General features: G+C 37.9%; 9 protein-coding genes across 9 annotated transcripts; 8 read left to right on the plus strand and 1 right to left on the minus strand.

Annotated features, from left to right (window-relative positions):
* Positions 1–235: 235 nt before the first annotated feature.
* Positions 236–985, plus strand: AC631_04664 (uncharacterized protein; the record flags this gene model as incomplete). Its single annotated transcript, XM_015613493.1, has 1 exon — positions 236–985. One exon carries the CDS (start codon positions 236–238, stop codon positions 983–985), a length of 750 nt encoding a protein of 249 aa, XP_015465669.1.
* A 292-nt stretch (positions 986–1,277) lies between these two features.
* Positions 1,278–3,464, plus strand: PLB5 (Plb5p; the record flags this gene model as incomplete). The annotated part of the gene is made up of 1 exon (XM_015613494.1): positions 1,278–3,464. The coding sequence occupies one exon, from the start codon at positions 1,278–1,280 to the stop codon at positions 3,462–3,464; it is 2,187 nt and encodes a 728-aa protein (XP_015465670.1).
* A 611-nt stretch (positions 3,465–4,075) lies between these two features.
* Positions 4,076–7,006, plus strand: DIP2 (snoRNA-binding rRNA-processing protein; the record flags this gene model as incomplete). Its single annotated transcript, XM_015613495.1, has 1 exon — positions 4,076–7,006. One exon carries the CDS (start codon positions 4,076–4,078, stop codon positions 7,004–7,006), a length of 2,931 nt encoding a protein of 976 aa, XP_015465671.1.
* A 615-nt stretch (positions 7,007–7,621) lies between these two features.
* MED15 (Med15p) lies at positions 7,622–10,849 on the plus strand (the record flags this gene model as incomplete). The annotated part of the gene is made up of 1 exon (XM_015613496.1): positions 7,622–10,849. One exon carries the CDS (start codon positions 7,622–7,624, stop codon positions 10,847–10,849), a length of 3,228 nt encoding a protein of 1,075 aa, XP_015465672.1.
* A 344-nt stretch (positions 10,850–11,193) lies between these two features.
* On the plus strand, positions 11,194–11,622 carry LTP1 (tyrosine protein phosphatase; the record flags this gene model as incomplete). The annotated part of the gene is made up of 1 exon (XM_015613497.1): positions 11,194–11,622. The coding sequence occupies one exon, from the start codon at positions 11,194–11,196 to the stop codon at positions 11,620–11,622; it is 429 nt and encodes a 142-aa protein (XP_015465673.1).
* A 197-nt stretch (positions 11,623–11,819) lies between these two features.
* On the plus strand, positions 11,820–13,631 carry NOT5 (CCR4-NOT core subunit; the record flags this gene model as incomplete). The annotated part of the gene is made up of 1 exon (XM_015613498.1): positions 11,820–13,631. The coding sequence occupies one exon, from the start codon at positions 11,820–11,822 to the stop codon at positions 13,629–13,631; it is 1,812 nt and encodes a 603-aa protein (XP_015465674.1).
* A 349-nt stretch (positions 13,632–13,980) lies between these two features.
* On the plus strand, positions 13,981–15,420 carry OPY2 (Opy2p; the record flags this gene model as incomplete). Its single annotated transcript, XM_015613499.1, has 1 exon — positions 13,981–15,420. One exon carries the CDS (start codon positions 13,981–13,983, stop codon positions 15,418–15,420), a length of 1,440 nt encoding a protein of 479 aa, XP_015465675.1.
* A 656-nt stretch (positions 15,421–16,076) lies between these two features.
* Positions 16,077–18,113, plus strand: TKL1 (transketolase; the record flags this gene model as incomplete). Its single annotated transcript, XM_015613500.1, has 1 exon — positions 16,077–18,113. The coding sequence occupies one exon, from the start codon at positions 16,077–16,079 to the stop codon at positions 18,111–18,113; it is 2,037 nt and encodes a 678-aa protein (XP_015465676.1).
* Positions 18,114–18,391: 278 nt separating this feature from the next.
* ADH2 (alcohol dehydrogenase) lies at positions 18,392–19,432 on the minus strand (the record flags this gene model as incomplete). Its single annotated transcript, XM_015613501.1, has 1 exon — positions 18,392–19,432. One exon carries the CDS (start codon positions 19,430–19,432, stop codon positions 18,392–18,394), a length of 1,041 nt encoding a protein of 346 aa, XP_015465677.1.
* Positions 19,433–19,944: the final 512 nt, after the last annotated feature.

Raw genomic sequence — 19,944 nt, forward strand, 5'->3', positions numbered from 1 at the left:
AATCCCAACTATCACTGACTACGATGATGCTCATGGACAAACCTCAGAAAGGGCAAATTATGAAGAAAAACTCTCACAATTATCGAATGAGAGGGATTCCAACGATAACCTTTTATATTCATGGACTTTTGAAACAGTAAATGGATTCTTTAAACAATCTGAAGCAAGCACTGATGACTTGAGATTTAATTATGCAACCGAAGACTTTGGAAGGACCAAACCCTGGAATGAAATTATGGAAGAATTGGAAAGGTTAAATCAGGAAGCTGGAGAAAATGAATGCTACAAGCTCTTGTTTTTAGCTAGACATGGACAAGGCTTTCACAACGTATGTGTGGAAAAATACGGGATGAGTGAATGGCATAGGAAGTGGCATGCAATGTCTACTGATGGTGAAATTGTGTGGGCGCCAGATGCAGTGTTGACAGAATTAGGTGTCAACCAAGCCAAAGAGAATAATCAAGCCTGGAAGGACCAAATTGCGCAAGGAGCCCCGATTCCAGCCAAATTTTACGTCTCCCCGCTCCAGAGATCAAGCTATACCCTTGCCTATACCTGGAATGACATCAAACCACAGGAAACCCGTCCCTTGGTCACCGAATCTATCCGTGAAACCATAGGTATCAACTTGTGCGATAAGAGATCCTCCAAGTCCATAATTCGTAAAAGATTCGAAAAGTATGGTTTCATCATAGAAGACCTGCTCACCGAAGAAGACGAATTGTTCGAGCGTGATACAAGAGAACAATTGCACGAACAAGCCATTCGTGTAAACGGTTTCTTGCAGGGCCTCTTCAATGAAGACTGCGACCCAGAAACCAAGATTACCAACAAGAAATTGAAACTACAAAACTCTGTTATCTCTACTACTTCACATGCTGGAACTATTAGAGCTTTTATCATGGTCTTGGGTCATAGAAATTTCACCATCTCCACGGGTGGAATGATTCCAATTGTGGTTAAGGGAACAAGAAAAATAAACTAACCGGCTGATCTAGGTTCATTCATACACAACGGTTAAATCATACTTGGGGGTGAAATTTTTCCCCGTTTGCATGTGAAAAACTACTTTTGCCTTGTGCAATTGATTACTACTGTATTCTATACATATAATTTCTCCTTCCAGTAATTATTTCCATAAATATAAATAGTGTGTAGTGTGAAGCACAATTAATAAATAGGAATTTAGTATCATTCATATAATAGAGTATTTCTTGTTAACCGATACCTTGTTGAACCCTGAAGGAAGAGTGACTATTGTTTTTATTGTCAAATAAATGCATTTATTGAATCCTAAGAGATCGGCCAATTTGAATTGGTACAGCTATCTCGTAGTGGTCTTATGTTTGTGCTCGTATGTTAAGGCCATAACCTGGCCGTGGGAAAATGATAGTAGTAGCAGCAGCAGCAGCAGTGCTACCAGCTCTAGTAGTGGAAGTAGCTCTTCAAGCACATCTACAGGCGGTATAACCTGGCCATGGCAAGATAATAGTGATTCCAGTTCCAGCAGTGATAGCAGTTCGAGCAGTGACGCTAGTTCGAGCAGTGACGCTAGTTCGAGCAGTGAAAGCGATAGTAAGAAAGAAAGCTATGCTCCGTATGAAACATCGTGTCCATCTTCAGACTTATCGAGAGAAGCCAAAAATATATCCACGCATGAAAAGGACTATATATCTAATAGACAGGAGACTACTAACAAAAACTTGATTGATTTCTTGTCAAAAAGGGCAAACTTATCTGACTTTGATGCGAAAAAATTCATTAACGATTATTCTGACGAACACAACATTTCTATCGGTCTTGCATTTAGTGGGGGAGGCTATCGTGCGATGTTGAACGGAGCAGGTCAAATCTTGGGGCTCGATGATAGATATGATGAGGCAAAGGAAAATGGTCTTGGTGGATTGTTACAGAGTGCGACCTACTTGACCGGTTTATCTGGTGGTAATTGGCTTGTTGGGTCGTTAGTTTTAAACAATTGGATTTCCGTCGCAGATATTATTGAAGGTGATATCAATATTTGGGACTTGGAAGATTCAATTTTCAACCCTAGTGGAATCAATCTTGTCAAAACTGTTAAATACTATAATAATATAAGGACTTCGATTGATGCGAAACAGGATGCAGGTTTTGATACTTCTATCACGGATCTTTGGGGTAGGGCCTTATCACATCAGTTTTTTGCTGACGAAAAAGGTGGAGAAAATGTCACCTGGTCTAGCATCAGAGACATGTCAAAGTTCTCCGACCATGAAATGCCATTTCCAATAGTGGTAGCTGATGGAAGAACGCCTGGAACATTTATAATGGATTCCAATTCGTCCGTCTTTGAAATTAATCCTTACGAGCTAGGATCATGGGATCCTTCAGTTCAAAGTTTTGTTGATGTGAAATATTTGGGTTCTTCTATAGAAAGTAATGAAGCGAATACCTCAAAGTGTGTTGTTAATTTCGATAATGGTGGCTTTATCATGGGTACGTCTTCAACTCTTTTCAATCAAGCCATTTTGAGAGTTTCTAATACAAGCTTGAATAAGGCAATTAAGTCGATTATTACACGTATTTTAGGTAGATTAAGTTATGCAGAGGATGATATTGCGGCTTATGAGCCGAACCCATTTTATGAAAACGATTTTGGTACCTACAATTCAATCGCCAAGAATAATACTCTCTTCTTGGTTGATGGCGGTGAAGATCAACAAAATATTCCATTATATCCTCTTATTCAAACTGCCCGTGATGTTGATATTATTTTTGCTTATGATAATTCAGCAGATACCGATTCCAACTGGCCTAATGGTACTTCATTGGTCCATACATACCGAAGGCAATTCTCAAAGCAAGGTAAGGGAACACCATTCCCATATGTTCCTTCTGAGAAGGAGTTTGTGGATGATGAACTTAACAAGCTGCCTGTCTTTTTTGGCTGCGATGCTGGGAATTTAACCTCATTACTTGATTTCCATAAAAATTCAGACATTAATGAAACTGATGTTCCGTTAATTGTATATATGCCAAATTACAGATCGAGCTATAACTCAAATACTTCGACTTATAAGATGTCGTACGAGGAAGATGAAAAGATGAGTATTATCAGAAATGGTTTTGAAGTTTCGACTAGTAAAAATCTCACTGATGATAGTGACTGGGCTAAATGTGTTGGATGTGCAATAATAAGAAGGTCTCAAGAAAGATTAGGACAAGAACAATCTTCTGAATGCAAGAAGTGTTTTGACGAATATTGTTGGATGGGTGGCGAAAAAGCTGCAGCTTCATCAAGTGTCAGTAGCTCTTCTTCTACTTCTAAGAGTAGTTCCACATCGAAGAGTAGCTCAAGCTCAAAGAGTAGTTCAACCTCAGGTAGCAGTTCTGGTGGCAAGGGTAGCGATGGTAGTGCATTATATATTCCTTTGCCTCTTGCATTCTTCATTTCATTTATTATGACGTTTTCCCTTCTAGTATGATTTATTTATTTCACTTCTTGAACTACCATTTTACATAGTTAAGACTGTTTATAATACCAAAGTTAATCAAGTTGCTTTTATTGTTTATATTTATATGTTCTTATATTTATAATTTTTGTAGTTTTTCGTACCTTTTGGTTGAAAATTTAAAAATCATATAAATCTTAACTCAAAGTAACGTTAAAAAAATCCCACAAGTATTCAATGTAGATTGTCAGTATAATGAGAATATACAAGCAGCTTTCCTTATACAAGAACATGATCTAATATTAATCATGAGCATCTGTAAACGAAGCATACATATTTTTTCCCACCATAATTTTGGAAAAATTCAAAATAAAGAGAAAATCAATCATACGTATCCTTTTCAATCCAATAAATACTGTTATATGGTTTATGTTCCAATATTCTGTATTCTTTGGTTGAAGCTAGTGGATAGTAGTAATGTATAATTTTGCAGCCGTTGAAAGTAGTTCACGTGATAAATCACACTCATTACACCCATCGCAAAATTTTAATTTTTTTTAGTTCACTTATAAGATGATGAAGTTCAGTTTAAACCAGATTACACTCGTCAATATACGTAATAAAGACTTAAGGATAGGTTAAAGATGGTCAAGTCATATGATCGTTATGAACAAGAAAAATGTTTTGGTGTAATTGCGTCACAATCCAACATTGTATATCTTCCTCCTACTCTGAATCAATCATCAAAGAGCATTGGAAGAGCTATTTCATCGGGATTGGAAGAGATATTAGTCTGGGATATTAAAACTGGTGAAATAATCAACAGATTGAGAGATGGCTTAACACCAGGTGCTTCAAATGCTCCAACAGCTCAAGCACCATCACCCGTATCATATTTGGCATACCATGCAGACACAAATATTGTCGGTGCAGGTTATTTAGATGGATCGATCAAGATATGGGATTTGACATCCGGTTCAGAATTAATCAGCTTCCAAGGTCACAAGTCTTCAATCAGTATTTTAAAATTTGACAGAAGTGGTACCAGATTGTTGTCAGGATCGAATGATGCCACCATTATTTTATGGGACTTAGTGGGAGAAGAAGGGTTATTCAAATTAAAGGGCCACAAAAGTCAAATCACAGGTTTAAACTTTCTTACAGAGAAACCAGAATCAAAAGAATCAGATGAGCTTGAAGATTATTTATTGAGTGTTTCTAAGGACGGGTTGATTAAATTATGGGAAGTAAAGACACAGCAATGTGTGGAAACTCATTTAGCTCATTCCAACGAATGCTGGTCTTTAGGAATGAATACTTCAAATAATGTAGCCATAACCACAGGTAACAAGGATCAAGTTAAGGTATGGGAAATTGATCTTTCTCAACCAGATACTCAAAAATTAATTGAAAAAGGATTATTTGAGAAGCAAAGTAAGGCTAGATGTACTGATATTCAATTTCAAAAGTTAAAAACATCTAGCACTAACATAACAGACTTATTTTATTTGCAGAATGCTGACAGAACAGTGGAAATATTTAGAGTAAGGTCTTCGGATGAAATAAAGAAAGGTATTACGAAGAGGACAAAGAGACTTAAAGAAAAGGGTTACGAGGAAGAGGAAATTTTGCAATCATTAAAAGAATCTGAAATAAGTATGATGATCACACCTTTCACTACTTTAAGAACCGTTTCTAAGGTGAAGTCATGTACATGGGTTGATAATGGTAAAAGTAGTAAGAAGTTGGATATACTTCTTTCTTTGACTAATAACTCTATTGAATATCATAACATCCCAATTCCCGAACTGATAAAGAAAACTCAACCATCTGACATACATTCTGTGAAACAGCATTCGATTGATTTATTAGGTCATAGAACTGATATAAGAGCAATGGATATTGCTTCCGATAATAAATTATTGGCTACTGCATCGAATGGGGAATTAAAGATTTGGAATATTAAGACCCAGAATGTTATTCGTACATTTGCATTAGAGGGGGGTTACGCTTTGTGTTGTAAGTTTTTGCCAGGGGGAACTTTGATTGCAATTGGTTTTAAAAATGGTGATTTAGAATTATATGATTTAGCTACATCTTCCTTAGTTGATAAAATCGAAAAAGCTCATGATTCAAAGTCAGCTATTGATGATGAAAACGGATCGGCCATATGGTCGTTGGATTTAACGCCAGATGGTAAAACATTAGTTACCGGTGGTAATGACAAATCTGTTAAGTTTTGGAATTTCAAAGTTGAACAAGAAATGATTCCAGGTTCCAATTCTGCTATATTAAAATTAAAATTTGTACACAACCAAACTTTGGAATTAAATGAAGATGTTTTATGTGTAAGAATTTCACCAGATTCAAGATTTTTAGCTGTTTCCTTATTGAACAATAATGTGCAAGTTGTTTTTCTTGATTCGTTAAAGCTATTCTTAACGCTATATGGTCATAAATTACCTGTTTTGTCAATTGATATTTCTGACGATTCCAAGCTTATCATAACTTCATCTGCCGATAAGAACATTAAGATTTGGGGTTTGGACTTTGGTGATTGTCATAAATCTATTTTTGGTCACCAGGATTCGATTATGAATGTTAAGTTCATTCCAGATAGTCACAACTTTTTCTCCTCTGGTAAAGATGGTCTTATCAAATATTGGGACGGTGATAAATTCGAATGTATTCAGAAGTTACCAGCGCATCAATCTGAAGTTTGGTGTTTAGCTCTTAGTAATGACGGAAGATTTATGATTTCAACTTCCCATGATCATTCGATTAGATTATGGCTTGCTACCGATGACCAGGTTTTCTTGGAAGAAGAAAGAGAGAAGGAAATGGACGAGCTTTATGAGAATACGTTGTTAGAATCGTTGGAAGAAGATCCAACCTATAATAACAACGAGGAAGAAGGAGAAGGAAAAGATGATGGAGAAGAAGTATCAAAAGTTACCAAACAAACTATGGAAACTTTGAAAGCTGGTGAAAAGTTAATGGAGGCATTAGATATCGGTACCGAAGATGTTTTGGCGACCGAAGACTACGAGTTGCACTTGAAAAATTTCCAAGCCAAGAAAAGTGCCGCTCCACCAGTCAAGCCTACTCCAAACCCAATTTTGATGGCTTTAGGTATTAATGGCCAAGAGCATGTCTTAAATACTGTGACTAAAATTAGACCGGCTCAGTTGGACGACGCATTACTAGTCCTTCCATTTTCTTACTCATTGAAATTGTTGAAATTCATCGAAATCTGGACCAACAAGCAAAATGTCACCAACAATGTTGTCAATATCTCGCTCATCTGTAAAATATTGTTCTTCGTCATCAGATCCAATGCAAAAGAATTTATTCACCAAAAGAGCCCCGAGCTCAAAAACCAGCTTGCAACCGTTAAGAAACAGCTTCGTGAAGAATTATCTAAAACCTCAAACCAACTCGGATATAACATACAAGGTTTGAAGTTTGCAAAACAACAATGGAAACTTACTCACGAATCGGAATTTATTGACGAGGCCGAGCAAAGGGAATACGAAGACAAAAAGGCGATTAAGAGATCCTTTACAACTATATAATCCATTAAAACTATATAGTTCTGTATTATAGATTTAATATATAAAAGCAATTTTCATTAACTAATTAAGGTCAAGATCGATATTTCGGTCATATATGCATAAATTTACTGTCTAATGATGCAACGAAATACGAGAACTCGGATGAGTACAAGGAGTACTCAATCCACTGGTGGAATGATTTTTATACAAATACTTATTTAATTAGTGTAGATACATACCTTTAACGATGTACTTTTATATATGTAAAAATGAGCTCATTCCACAGTTTATATCGCTAGCCTATGTAATTTGTAAAAAAGTAGAATTTCATTATGGTGGAGGGGAATTTTTCTTGTTCGCAATCATTTTATGTAACGAAAATGGTGGAATTTTTTTATTGATTTCTCATATCAATTTTTCTTGTCGGTAGAGTGGAAACAGCCCTTATTACGGCGATAATCGTTATAGTTGACATAGAGGCTTGAATAAATCTAATATAATTGATAAGAATTGATTTGAAACACCATAGAATAGTGCAGTTTTACTCTTAACTTAATAGGAACGGTGGTGTCATTACCGCAGAATTAATAATTAGGACCGAGAAATACATAGGATAATTAATCGACAAAGCAAAATATGAATAACCTACAGCAACAGCCAGGTAATACTAACTCGTGGCATGCGATGTATTCCGTCACTGATAGACAGAAGGTAGTTCAGATTCTTAGTGGGACTTTGAAAGAGCTTCAGAATGGAAATTATGACGCTCAAAAAGCGGCTAACATGGCGCAGGAGTTTGAAAAGTTTACATTTATGAAATCGCAGAGCAGAGATGAATACCTTCGGTTAATCAAACAGAAGGTGACACAACTTAGAGGAGGGATTAGAAACCCGGCAAATGGGAATAACATGGGAGGAAATAATTCGGTGATGAACCAAAATATGGGGCAAAACATGGGCCAAGGAATGGGTATGCAACAGCCAAATATGAATTCACAAAACAGTATCAACTCACAGAACAACATGAGACCCCAAAACATGAATTTCTTACAGCAACAAGCACAAGCCAGGCAACAATCTGCAGCACAAATCCAAGCACAATTGAGAAATAATAGTATTTCGAACCAACCTCCTTCACAATCACAACCTGTCCATCATATGCAACAGCAACAACAGCAGCAGCAACCACAACAACCACAGCAACCACAACCGCAACAAAATTTACAGCCTAATCAACAACAGCTTCACCAAATTAGTAACATGATAAGAAATGCGCCAATTCCTCAAGCATTATTATCCAAAATTCCAAACTTACCTCCAAACGTGAATACATGGACACAGATTTTTGATTGCTTCCAGAAAAAGATTATTCCACAAGCAGCAATGCCTGTTATAAAGGAAATACATAATACGCATCTTCAGTTAACATTGCGTCAGCATCAGCAACAAAAGATCAATCAGATGCAGAGCCAAAGAATGAATCAACAACAACAACCACAACCTCAATTACCACAACAACAGCAACCTCAGGCTATGAATAACATGGCAGGTGCTATAAATAATTCTAATAGTAATACCCCGGTAATGAATTCTGGTAACTTTAACATGAACAATTTGAATCCACAACAGAAGCAGCAATTGTTGAGAAGACAAATGCAACAAAGAAATGCTTTGTCAGGTCAAAATCCATTAATGCCGCAACAAGGTCAAGTACCACCTCAACCACAACAACCACAACAACCACAACAACCACCTCAGCCGTCTCAACAACAGCAAAAGCCGCAAATGCTGCAAACTTCACCTCAAAATCCGCAACAAGGTAAACCACCCAATTTCACTATTACTCCTGATGACATTTTGAAATATAGTTCTGATGCTATGAGGTTGTTAACTAGATTGCAATCAAATGGCTCTATTCAACCAAACCTCGATCAATCACAAAAAGAGAGCTTTATACGTAAATATATTCACCATCAGAAAACTACTATGTGGAAACAAGGTCAAATGTCCAATAATATGACGAATGTGCCAAATGCAGCCAATGCAGGTAGTGCAGTTAATCAAGCTCAAGTTCAAAGAAGACTTCAACAGCAGGCTGGAGTTAATAATATGCCTATGCAGCCCCAACAGCAACCTCAACCACTGGCTCCTCTTTCTCAACAACTGCCAATGATAAATAATATGCAAATGGGTAATCAACAACCTATGCCACACACACAAATGAATAATCAGAGCTCGCCAATGATGCAACAAAGAGCTGCAAATACCCCTGGGATGCCTATGAACAACAACAATCCTAACGATGTTACAAAGAAGCAGGCGGCAATGGGTTCGTTATCTGCTCTTTTACCTCCATTAACAGATGAAATGAAGTTACAGTTGAGACAATTGATTGAGGAAGTTTCAAGGAACAATGTAGCTTTGAAGGATGTTACTATGTTATTGTCCCAACAGGATAAGAATGCAGTACGTGATACTGTTGTTAGAATCTCTCAACAGTATGCAAATGTGGATAGCATTATAAGTTATTTTTACATTATTACGAGAAATGTTGAAGGAACCAAAAGATTAATTCAAATGAAGTATATGACTAAGAATATTATTGAAAATGTGCAGCGAGGCATTTATTTGGCGGCACCAGACTTATTGGAAAAGTTGAGGTCTCAATATCAAAAATATTTCGAGTACGTAAAAGAACAATTTGCGATTAGGAAACAGCGTATGCAAAGTCAGCAGCTTCAAGGACAACCTCCACAACAACAGCAACAGTTTCTTAATAATCAACAAAGAAATGGTCCAATTTCAAATCAAATACCTCAACAACAGGTACAAGGTATGCCTCAGCAACAAAATGGTCAACCGCTAATGAATATTGGCCCAGTTAACTCATGGCCGAATGTTGCACCACCAATGCAACAGAGAAACAACATTGGAAGTAGTCCAATGATTCCTAATTCTGTTTCTCCAATCATACCAAAGCAAATGCATCCATTTCAATCTCCAGCTCCTAATTTAAACACCGCTCCTCCTAAACAAGTGGGAAGGGCACAAAATAAGAAATCAGTTTCAGGTGCTACACCAGGATCAACCGGAACAGGTAGAAAGAAGTCTGTTAATAAAAGCATTTCATCGGTTGGGGGAATTCCAACTCCAGCTAATAATGCAACAACTCCAGCAGCTCTTGCAAATTCTATTAAGACTCCAAACAGTATTCCAACGCCACAAATTCCTGCAACACAGAGCAATAAGAACACACCAGCTGAACAACAATCGCCGAGCTCTCAAATGAAGAGGGCTCCTTCAAATGCAGGCTTGAAAATCACGGAAGATACAGTGGGGACGATATTTAATAACAGTGAAATGGATCCAAAACTCGCCAAGAGGAGAGAATTATCTGATACAGATTCAGAGAAATTCTTTTATGCATCATTGTCTAACTTGCTCGACCTCGATGACTCGGCAGGAGACCACCAGGGACTTCCAACGCCAGCACAGTCATCTTCATCGACTGGTGGTAAGACCGGAATTGCCAAGTCGCCCTTATCTCCAGTTATTACCTCCAATGAATGGACATGTGAAATCAAGCCTATGGCCATTACAACTTCATTTAATCAAGTTGACATGATAAGGGAATTGACAGCATCAGACATTGTCCAGACATGTGCTGATTTAGCTCTAACTGAGGTCGAAGAGTTTTCTAAGAAAGGTGTTAAACGTGAAAATGATAAAATGGATGATAGTGATGATATTGATAACTTATTCTCCGATAAGAAGCCTAAGGTTGAAGATGATGATTACAAATATATGTATGAACCAGTAGAGTTTGATGAATGGCAAAAATTCATGGTTGCCAGCATGCAATAATATTGATGTTTTCATCTACAAGATGGTAAAGCTAGTCTAAATATTTATTTAATAACAATGTATTTTTATGTGTATTATTTCAAACTATAAAATCATGTTGCGAAGCCAAATGAAAGTTCGCGTGCAGATTGCGACGATGGAAGATGATCTGATAGATGTAGATTTCTTTTAAGTAAGAAAATATTCTATCATTATAATTATTACTATGGCACCTTCATCTACAAAGGTTGATCAGAAGATATCTGTTGCCTTCGTCTGCTTGGGTAACATGTATGTATAAAAAAGTTTCTCTGCGATTTGCTAGATTTTTCACAAGTACTAATCTCTACAGTTGTCGTTCACCAATGGCAGAAGCCATTTTCAAGCATAAGGTACAGGAATTAGGTTATTCAGACTATTTCAAAACTATAGATTCTTATGGAACCGGTGGTTACCACGTCGGTGATCCTCCAGATTCCAGATCAGCGAAGACTTGTCGTAAGCATGGTGTTCCAGTAGACCATTCGGCGCAACAGATAACACCCAAGGACTTCAAGAAATTCGATTATGTTATATGTATGGATCAGTCAAATCTCTCAGACTTATTGTTCATGAAACCTAGAGAATCTAAAGCCAGGGTTGCTCTTTTCGGCGAATGGAAGGCTGATTCTAAGTTCAATACTGTTGTTCAAGATCCTTATTATGGGGGTATAAATGGATTTGAAACTAATTTTCAACAAATAAGTCACTTCAGTGAAGAGTTCTTGAAACGTGAAATAGGTGAATTGAACTAGCTACTCATAAAATAACTACATATTGGAAGTTAATCATACAAACTCTGTTAGCATGTATATGTGTAAATATGAGAATAGAACACGCGTAAATTAAATCACATTCTTTATTGGCAAACGAGAACCTATGTTAGTATCAATTACATATACTGTAGTTATAGAAGAAATTATAATATATAGAGTTATTGAACTAGGTTATAATGAGTACTAGAAAGCTACAACAAGAGTTCGATAAAACGAACAAAAAAATTGCGGAAGGATTATCAGTTTTCGATGATATTTACGATAAATTAATGACTACTGAAATTAGTTCCCAGAAGGAAAAATTGGAAAGTGACTTAAAGAAAGAAATCAAGAAGTTGCAGAGACTGAGAGACCAATTGAAAACATGGATTAGTGATACTAGTATTAAATTAGATAAAAGTTTAATACAAGAAAATCGTACCAAAATTGAACATGCTATGGACCAGTTCAAAGACTTAGAGAAGTCCTCTAAGATCAAACAATTCTCGAACGAGGGTTTGGAGTTACAAAGTCAGAAGACAAAGTACAATAAATTCACGGATCCAGAAGACGCAAAGAAGCAGGAAGCCTGCAATTACATTGGCGACATAATTGATCAGTTGAACCAACAAAATGAGTCTTTGGAACTGGAGATACATCTGCTTACCATTCAATTGAAGAAAACCAAATCTGTGAACTCTTATAGTGTACAGTCCTCGATTGATGATTGCAAATATAATGTGGAGAGAAATAATAATCATTTAAGTAAATTGGAAAAAATTTTGAGAAATATAGAAAACGAGAACTTGGATCCTGAGCGTGTGGATGATATCAAAGATGATTTGGAATACTACGTTGAAAATAACCAAGATGAGGATTATGTTGAATATGACGATTTCTATGAACAATTAGAAATGGCTGACGACAATGATATCCAGGGTGGTTCTGGTAATGAAGATAACGAAGACAACAAATCAGAAACAAAAGAAGAACCCAAGGAGGAACCTAAAGCCGAACCTAAAGCAGAGGCTAAGACAGAAACAAAACCGGAATCTAAGCCAGATGCCAAATTGGAATCCAAACCCAAGGCAGAAATCAAAAGTGAACCAAAAATTGAAACCAAATCGTCGAGCGAGTCTGCAAATTCCATTGCTAATAATGTCGCAAAGAAAGGAAAGCCAACTGTTGTACCAGCAGCAAACCCTCCACCTCTCAACACGGCACAATCATACTCCAATATTATTAAGGCATCTATGTCTTCTCCAGCAGCTACCAAAGCCCTTCCTCCTGGGTTGAACCAAGCAAAGTCATCTACATCGTCACCACAACGCACACCACAGAAACTAAACCAAACGGACGACAGCAAAAAGAGAATTGCTTCTCAAACCCAGCAAATTCCATCCACGCAACCAGAAACTAGGTCCGAGACGCAACTGCCTATATCAAATGTAAATAAACCTATCTTTGAAACAGTAAATAGGCTATCAACTTTACCACAGTCGAGATTGCACAATCCATTACCATTCCAATCAATCGTTCTGTTGTTGGAATCGTCTTTGCTCAACTGTCCAGATTCATTCGATGCCGAGAAACCAAGACAATACCACCCCACAAGCATCCATCCATCGTCCGTGGACTACCCCCAGGAACCAATGTATGAGTTGAACTCCAGCCACATAATGAAAAAATTTGATAACGATACCCTTTTCTTCTGCTTTTACTACAGCGAGGGCATCAATAACTTGGCAAAATGGAATGCTGCACAGGAGTTGAGCAAAAGAGGCTGGATTTTCAATACAGACGTCAAGCAATGGTTCTTAAAGGATAACAAGAACGGAGGTAAGAATAGATCTATGTCCATCATTCAAAAGGAAGAAGACGAACAAGATAAACAAGATGACTCTGGGAACAAAGAAGAGAACTACAAGTATTTTGACTACGAAAAGACATGGTTAACCAGAAGAAAGGAGAATTATAAATTTAGTCAAGATTTGAGGGAAACTTTTTAGAGCATTATTATCGCCTTTGTCATCGTTCATTGTGTATTTTAGTTTATTTAGACTACATATTATTAGCATATTATAATTTTAATTGTAACGTCTTTAAATCGATGCATCAGATCTAGATCAACAAATTTTGTGTATTAAAAATAAATTGCGATCTTCAGACACGTTAAAAAAACTCTTTTGTTAGATAAGAGTATGTGGATCTAGAAGGCTAGCTTAGAGTATTTTAGATTATATTTTAGATATTCAAGAAGTGAAAATATACGCTACGAAAGAATAAGTTATTATACGAGCTGCTGAGTTTTTGGTATTACATATGAAAGAGTTGATTCAAGATAATAGATAAGACGCTATGACAGTTGTACCGCATTCGATATTTGAAAAAAGAGATGATAAATGTGTCGATTGCCCATCAAAGCCAAAGAATTCATGCCCAAAATGTGCTTCAGGAAAAGAATGTTATTTGGTATCCCAGACATGTAAAAAATGTGCTTATTACAAGTGTACACCAATAGATGGAGGCTCAACTAATTCCACGCCGGTTGGAGGTATCATTGGGGGTGCGATCGGAGGATTCGTCTTGTTACTGCTAGTGGCAGGAATTTTGTACTATAAGTTTGTGTACAGAAAGAGACATCCCGTATTGCTAGAGGAAGATGACGATATATTGATGAGTGGAATCGAATCTGAGAGCGACCGTAAGAGTGATTATACTATCAGTAATCTCGATAGTTACCAAGGGGACCCCAATATGGGTCCTGTAGGGGGTGTAATGAGAAATGGAAGTGGTCTGGAGAAGACAGGAACTAGGTCAGCTGCTGCCAATAAGAGAATATCGTCGTACGAATCGTTCACCAGACCTAAGGCGAGATATAACAAGAATTCCAGACGGGGTGGAGGTCGCGGAGGTACTAGGATGAGGACTAGGGTCGGTGCTTATCTGGATACTAATTCTAGCAGACATTCTGTGGCCACGACAATGTCCACTACCAACGCATCGAACATTTTGCCAATTGCATACATACCGGGGGTTACCGTGAGGCCCACCAAGAACAATACTAGATCGATATATTCGTATGAGACCGAGTCTGTGTTCTCAGACTTGAATACTATCGAAAATGCCTCCATAATTGGAGACGTTATGAGAGCCAACCAGCTCCAGGACGCAAATGCTGGGCATGACACAAATGCCAACGGATCTACAAACAAGGACAGTACCATGACCGCTATCAAGGCCCAACCCAAATTGATCAATGTAGACAGAATTGAAGAAGAAGATGAAGACGATATTACGGATGAAGAGGACGATACGTATGGGGACACATATGGGGAAACGTATGACGATTCACTGGTGGCATATGAGGCCCAAAACAACGCTACAAATACTATGAACATACGAGATTCTCAAACATCAATCCCTCAAGAAAACCCTGTAGACATTTCGTCCGAAGAACTTGAATATATTAATGTAAATGGTAACGACGACGCTGATTCAGATTCAGATGTCGATTCAGACATTGGTGAGATCACCAGGGCTACTAGTGTGAAAAGACCGGCCGACTCCATACCCCAGAGTCGTGAAGTGCTTCTTGACATCACGGGCGGACCCAATGCCACCTCCTCCACCACCGAGGACACCAACCGTGAAGCCTTCGAGTTGTCCCAATTGGGCAGACCCACCGGACCCTCCCACCATCCTGTTAACGGTGTAGACTCCCCCACGAACACGTCCGCCGGTTCTTTTATCTTGGACGTCGAATTCGAAGATTCCGGGCCTTTTAAAGATCCCTAGATGGTCGGTTTGTGCTCGCTAGCTATGTGTAAGCCGTTTAACGATTTTTTGCGCACCGGAGTGTTCTTATCCGAATAGTCCTCAACAAGAAGTCTTCACAACCGTCCGGCTCACTACCCTCCATATACTATTTACATACTACTCACCTACATCGCAGAAATATATTTCCAGCACCAATTGACAATTTTCTGGCTGCATGGCTGCCCAAATGAAAATTTCCGAAATTTATACCCCTAGCTGATCTGAACCACCATCATGAACCTTGGTGAAGCCTGAGCTACGGGATTCAATAAAGACTACATAGGTGTGCTGCTGCAATGTACCGGTACCGGTCGACCGAATATTTCGTTCTTTGTTTTAGTACAAATCGTGCATTTGATCCACGTAATTCGTTTATTTTCGGAATTATGTTGAACAAAATCCGGTTGAATTGCTTTTCCTGCCTATGATTGTTCATGGAAATTGGATCACAAGTATGTATGTACCCAACGTTACCCTCAGCATTGATTTTGTATGATTTCTAATGGTTACATAATAGCCAACTTATTTAAATGAGCCAATATCTTTTCGGACGAAATTTCGAAAAATTGTAGTTTATCTATATATTAGTATTAATTATTATAAATTAGGTATTAATAGATTATATTTCCGATACAATGTCCCAAGATCTTGATCAATTAGCTATTAGTACTATCCGTTTGTTATCGGTAGATGCAGTTGCTCTGGCCAACTCTGGTCACCCTGGTGCTCCATTAGGTTTAGCTCCAGCAGCCCACGCAGTGTGGCAAGAAATGAAGTTCAATCCAAAGGACACTAACTGGATTAACAGAGATAGATTCGTCTTATCCAACGGTCATGCTTGTGCTTTATTATACTCCTTATTGGTCTTATACGGTTACGACTTGACTGTTGAAGACTTGAAGCAATTCAGACAATTAAACTCCAAGACCCCAGGTCACCCAGAAGCTTTGGATGTTCCAGGTGTTGAAGTGACCACCGGTCCATTAGGTCAAGGTATTTCCAACGCTGTTGGTTTAGCTTTGGCCCAAAAGCAATTTGCTGCTACCTACAACAAGCCAGACCACAAGATCTCTGACAGTTACACTTACAGTTTCTTAGGTGACGGTTGTTTGATGGAAGGTGTTGCTTCTGAAGCTTGTTCATTAGCCGGTCACTTGCAATTAGGTAACTTGATTGCTTTCTGGGATGACAACCATATCTCTATTGACGGTGACACTAACGTTGCTTTCACTGAAGATGTTGTACTCAGATTCAAGGCTTACGGATGGCACATAATTGAAATCGCTAAGGGTGACACTGACTTAGATGCCATTGCCAAGGCTATTGAAGAAGCTAAGAAGGTCGAAGACAAGCCAACCTTAGTCAGATTAACCACCACCATTGGTTTCGGTTCTTTACAACAAGGTACTCATGGTGTTCACGGTGCTCCATTGAAGGCTGATGATATCAAGCAATTGAAGGAAAAATTCGGTTTCAACACAGAAGAAACTTTCGTTATTCCAAAGGAAGTTACCGACTACTACAACAAGCACGTTGAACAAAACCAAAAGATCCAAGAAGACTGGAAGAAGTTATTTGAATCATACAAGCAAAAATACCCAGAATTAGGTGCTGAATTGCAACGTCGTCTTGACGGTAAGTTACCAGAAAACTGGGCTGATGCTTTACCAACATACTCTCCATCTGACAGTGCTGTTGCCACCAGAAAGTTATCCGAAACTGTTTTATCCAAGATCTTACCAGTTGTTCCTGAAATTATTGGTGGTTCTGCTGATTTGACTGGTTCTAACTTGACCAGAGCCGCTGACTCAGTTGACTTCCAACCTCCTTCCACTGGCTTAGGTGACTACTCAGGTAGATACATCAGATACGGTGTTAGAGAACACGGTATGGGTGCTATCATGAACGGTATTGCTGCATTCGGTGCTAACTACAAAAACTACGGTGGTACTTTCTTAAATTTCGTTTCTTATGCTGCTGGTGCAGTCAGATTATCTGCTTTATCTCACCATCCAGTTATCTGGGTTGCTACTCATGACTCCATCGGTTTAGGTGAAGATGGTCCAACCCATCAACCTATCGAAACTTTAGCTCACTTAAGAGCTATTCCAAACTTATCTGTCTGGAGACCAGCCGATGGTAATGAAACTTCTGCTGCTTACTTAAAGGCTATTGAATCTACTTCTACTCCATCAGTTATTGCCTTAACCAGACAAAACTTACCTCAATTAGAAGGTTCAACTATTGAAAACGCTGCCAAGGGTGGTTACACTTTAGTCAAGCAAGATAAGCCTGATGTCATCATTATTGCTTCTGGTTCAGAAGTCTCGATTTCTGTCGATGCTGCTAAGAAATTAGAATCAGAAGGTTTCAAGGCCGGTGTTGTATCGCTCCCAGATTTCTTAACTTTCGACAAGCAACCATTAGATTACCGTTTATCTGTTTTACCAGATGGTGTTCCAATTATGTCCGTTGAAGTTATGTCTTCATTCGGATGGTCTAAATACTCTCACGAACAATTTGGTTTGAACAGATTCGGTGCTTCCGGTAAGGGTCCAGATATTTACAAATTCTTCGAATTTACCCCAGAAGGTGTCGCTGATAGAGCTGTCAAGACTATCCAATTCTACAAGGGTAAGCCATTATTATCTCCATTAAACAGAGCTTTCTAAATAAAGTATTGATTAAGGTTATATTTTTATATTTATATATTTATAATAATATTTTGAGTTATTGAATAGTTTGTAGATAAGGCATGCACGATTCTATTATGCAAGAGCCGTAAAACCCTTTTATCTTTAGCATAATAGTGATTTATGCAATAGATGATTGGTGTAAGCGAAATATGGCAAATTTCAATACTTACAATAAATCAAGGCTTTAAATAGAAAACATATATTTTTTAAGTTTCAAAGAATGTGTCAAACACTCTTAATACCTATTTAAGAAATTATTTAGAAGTATCAACAACGTATCTACCTGTAATCTTTCCTTCTTCCATTAATTTATAGATGTTGGCTAATTCGGATAAACCAACAATCTTAATTGGACATTTGATAAGTCCTCTGGAGAAGAATTCAATTGCTTCAGCAGAATCTGCTCTGTTACCGACATAAGAACCTTTGATAGAAACACATTTAACAACAGCATTGAAAATACTGGTTTCAAGGTTAGCATGTGGTAAACCAACTAAGACAACAGTACCACAAGATCTAACATATTCGGTAGATTGGTTAATAGCTTTAATTGAAACAGAAACATTGATAACACCGTGAGGACCTCCATCAGTAGTTTCCTGAACATCCTTGACAACATCCTTACTCTTGGTAAAATCAATATAGGATTCAGCACCTAAAGACTTGACGAACTCTTCCTTATCACCACCATCAATTGCTAAAACTCTTAAACCCATAGCCTTAGCGTATTGAATAGCTAAAGAACCTAAACCACCAGCTGCACCAGAAACTGCAACCCATTGACCTGGCTTTGCACCGGAGGTCTTTAAAGCCTTGTAAACTGTGATACCAGCACATAAAATTGGAGAAACATTGGCTAAATCGGTTCCCTTTGGAATTCTAGCAGCTTGAACAGCATCGGCAGTGGCGTACTGTTGGAAAGAACCATCATGAGTGTAACCAGACAAGTCAGCTTTGGCACAGTTGGATTCAAAGGATTTTTGACAGAATTCACAATTCAAACAGGTACCATTGATCCACTTGATACCAGCCAAATCACCAATTTCCCATCCTTGGACATTTTCTCCAATAGCAACAACTTCACCTGCACCTTCGTGACCACCTACCAATGGCAATTTAGTTGGTAAAGGCCAGTCTCCTTTCCATGCATGAAGATCAGTGTGACAGACACCGGAGTACTTAACATTGATTAAAATTTCATTCGACTTTGGCTTTGGAACTGGAATATCAGTGTATTTTAATTCACCACCAGAGGTTTCGAAGATAACGGCTTTTTGAGTTTTTGGAATGGACATTTTGATAATTTAATTTTTACAAGTTTGTATAATAGAGAATAATTAAATACCCATCATCTGGAGAATATCAATCCTTTTTATATTACTTTCAACTTCGCTTATTGAAAAGCAATTCTCATATTTTACCTGAACCCCACATTCGTAGTTCTTGCTTGGGCCATGATTTCAATTGATCCTCTTCGCTTCGCTGATTATCTTTGGTAATAATTCGCAGTTAAGTTGACTTATGACCGATAAGTTCTAAACACCGATTAGGGTCATTGGTGGTACAACAGTATTGAATATTCCGAAAAGGGATAGCCTTGAGTTAACAATAGACGATTTAGTAGTGTAGGAATAGACGTAAGCATTCGGGTTTAAATTCTCCACATAGTGTAGGGGGCAATGGGCTACATAATTTAAGGAAGGCATCAAGGTTTTAAGGACGTTCCATACGATAATAACTCTTGAATAGGAATGATAGTAGACACTAACGCACGATGAAATAGTGCTTATCGATGTTGTTAGCGTCT

The sequence above is a fragment of the Debaryomyces fabryi genome (genome assembly GCF_001447935.2).
Source record: "Debaryomyces fabryi strain CBS 789 chromosome Unknown contig00134, whole genome shotgun sequence".
Classification (NCBI taxonomy): domain Eukaryota; kingdom Fungi; phylum Ascomycota; class Pichiomycetes; order Serinales; family Debaryomycetaceae; genus Debaryomyces; species Debaryomyces fabryi.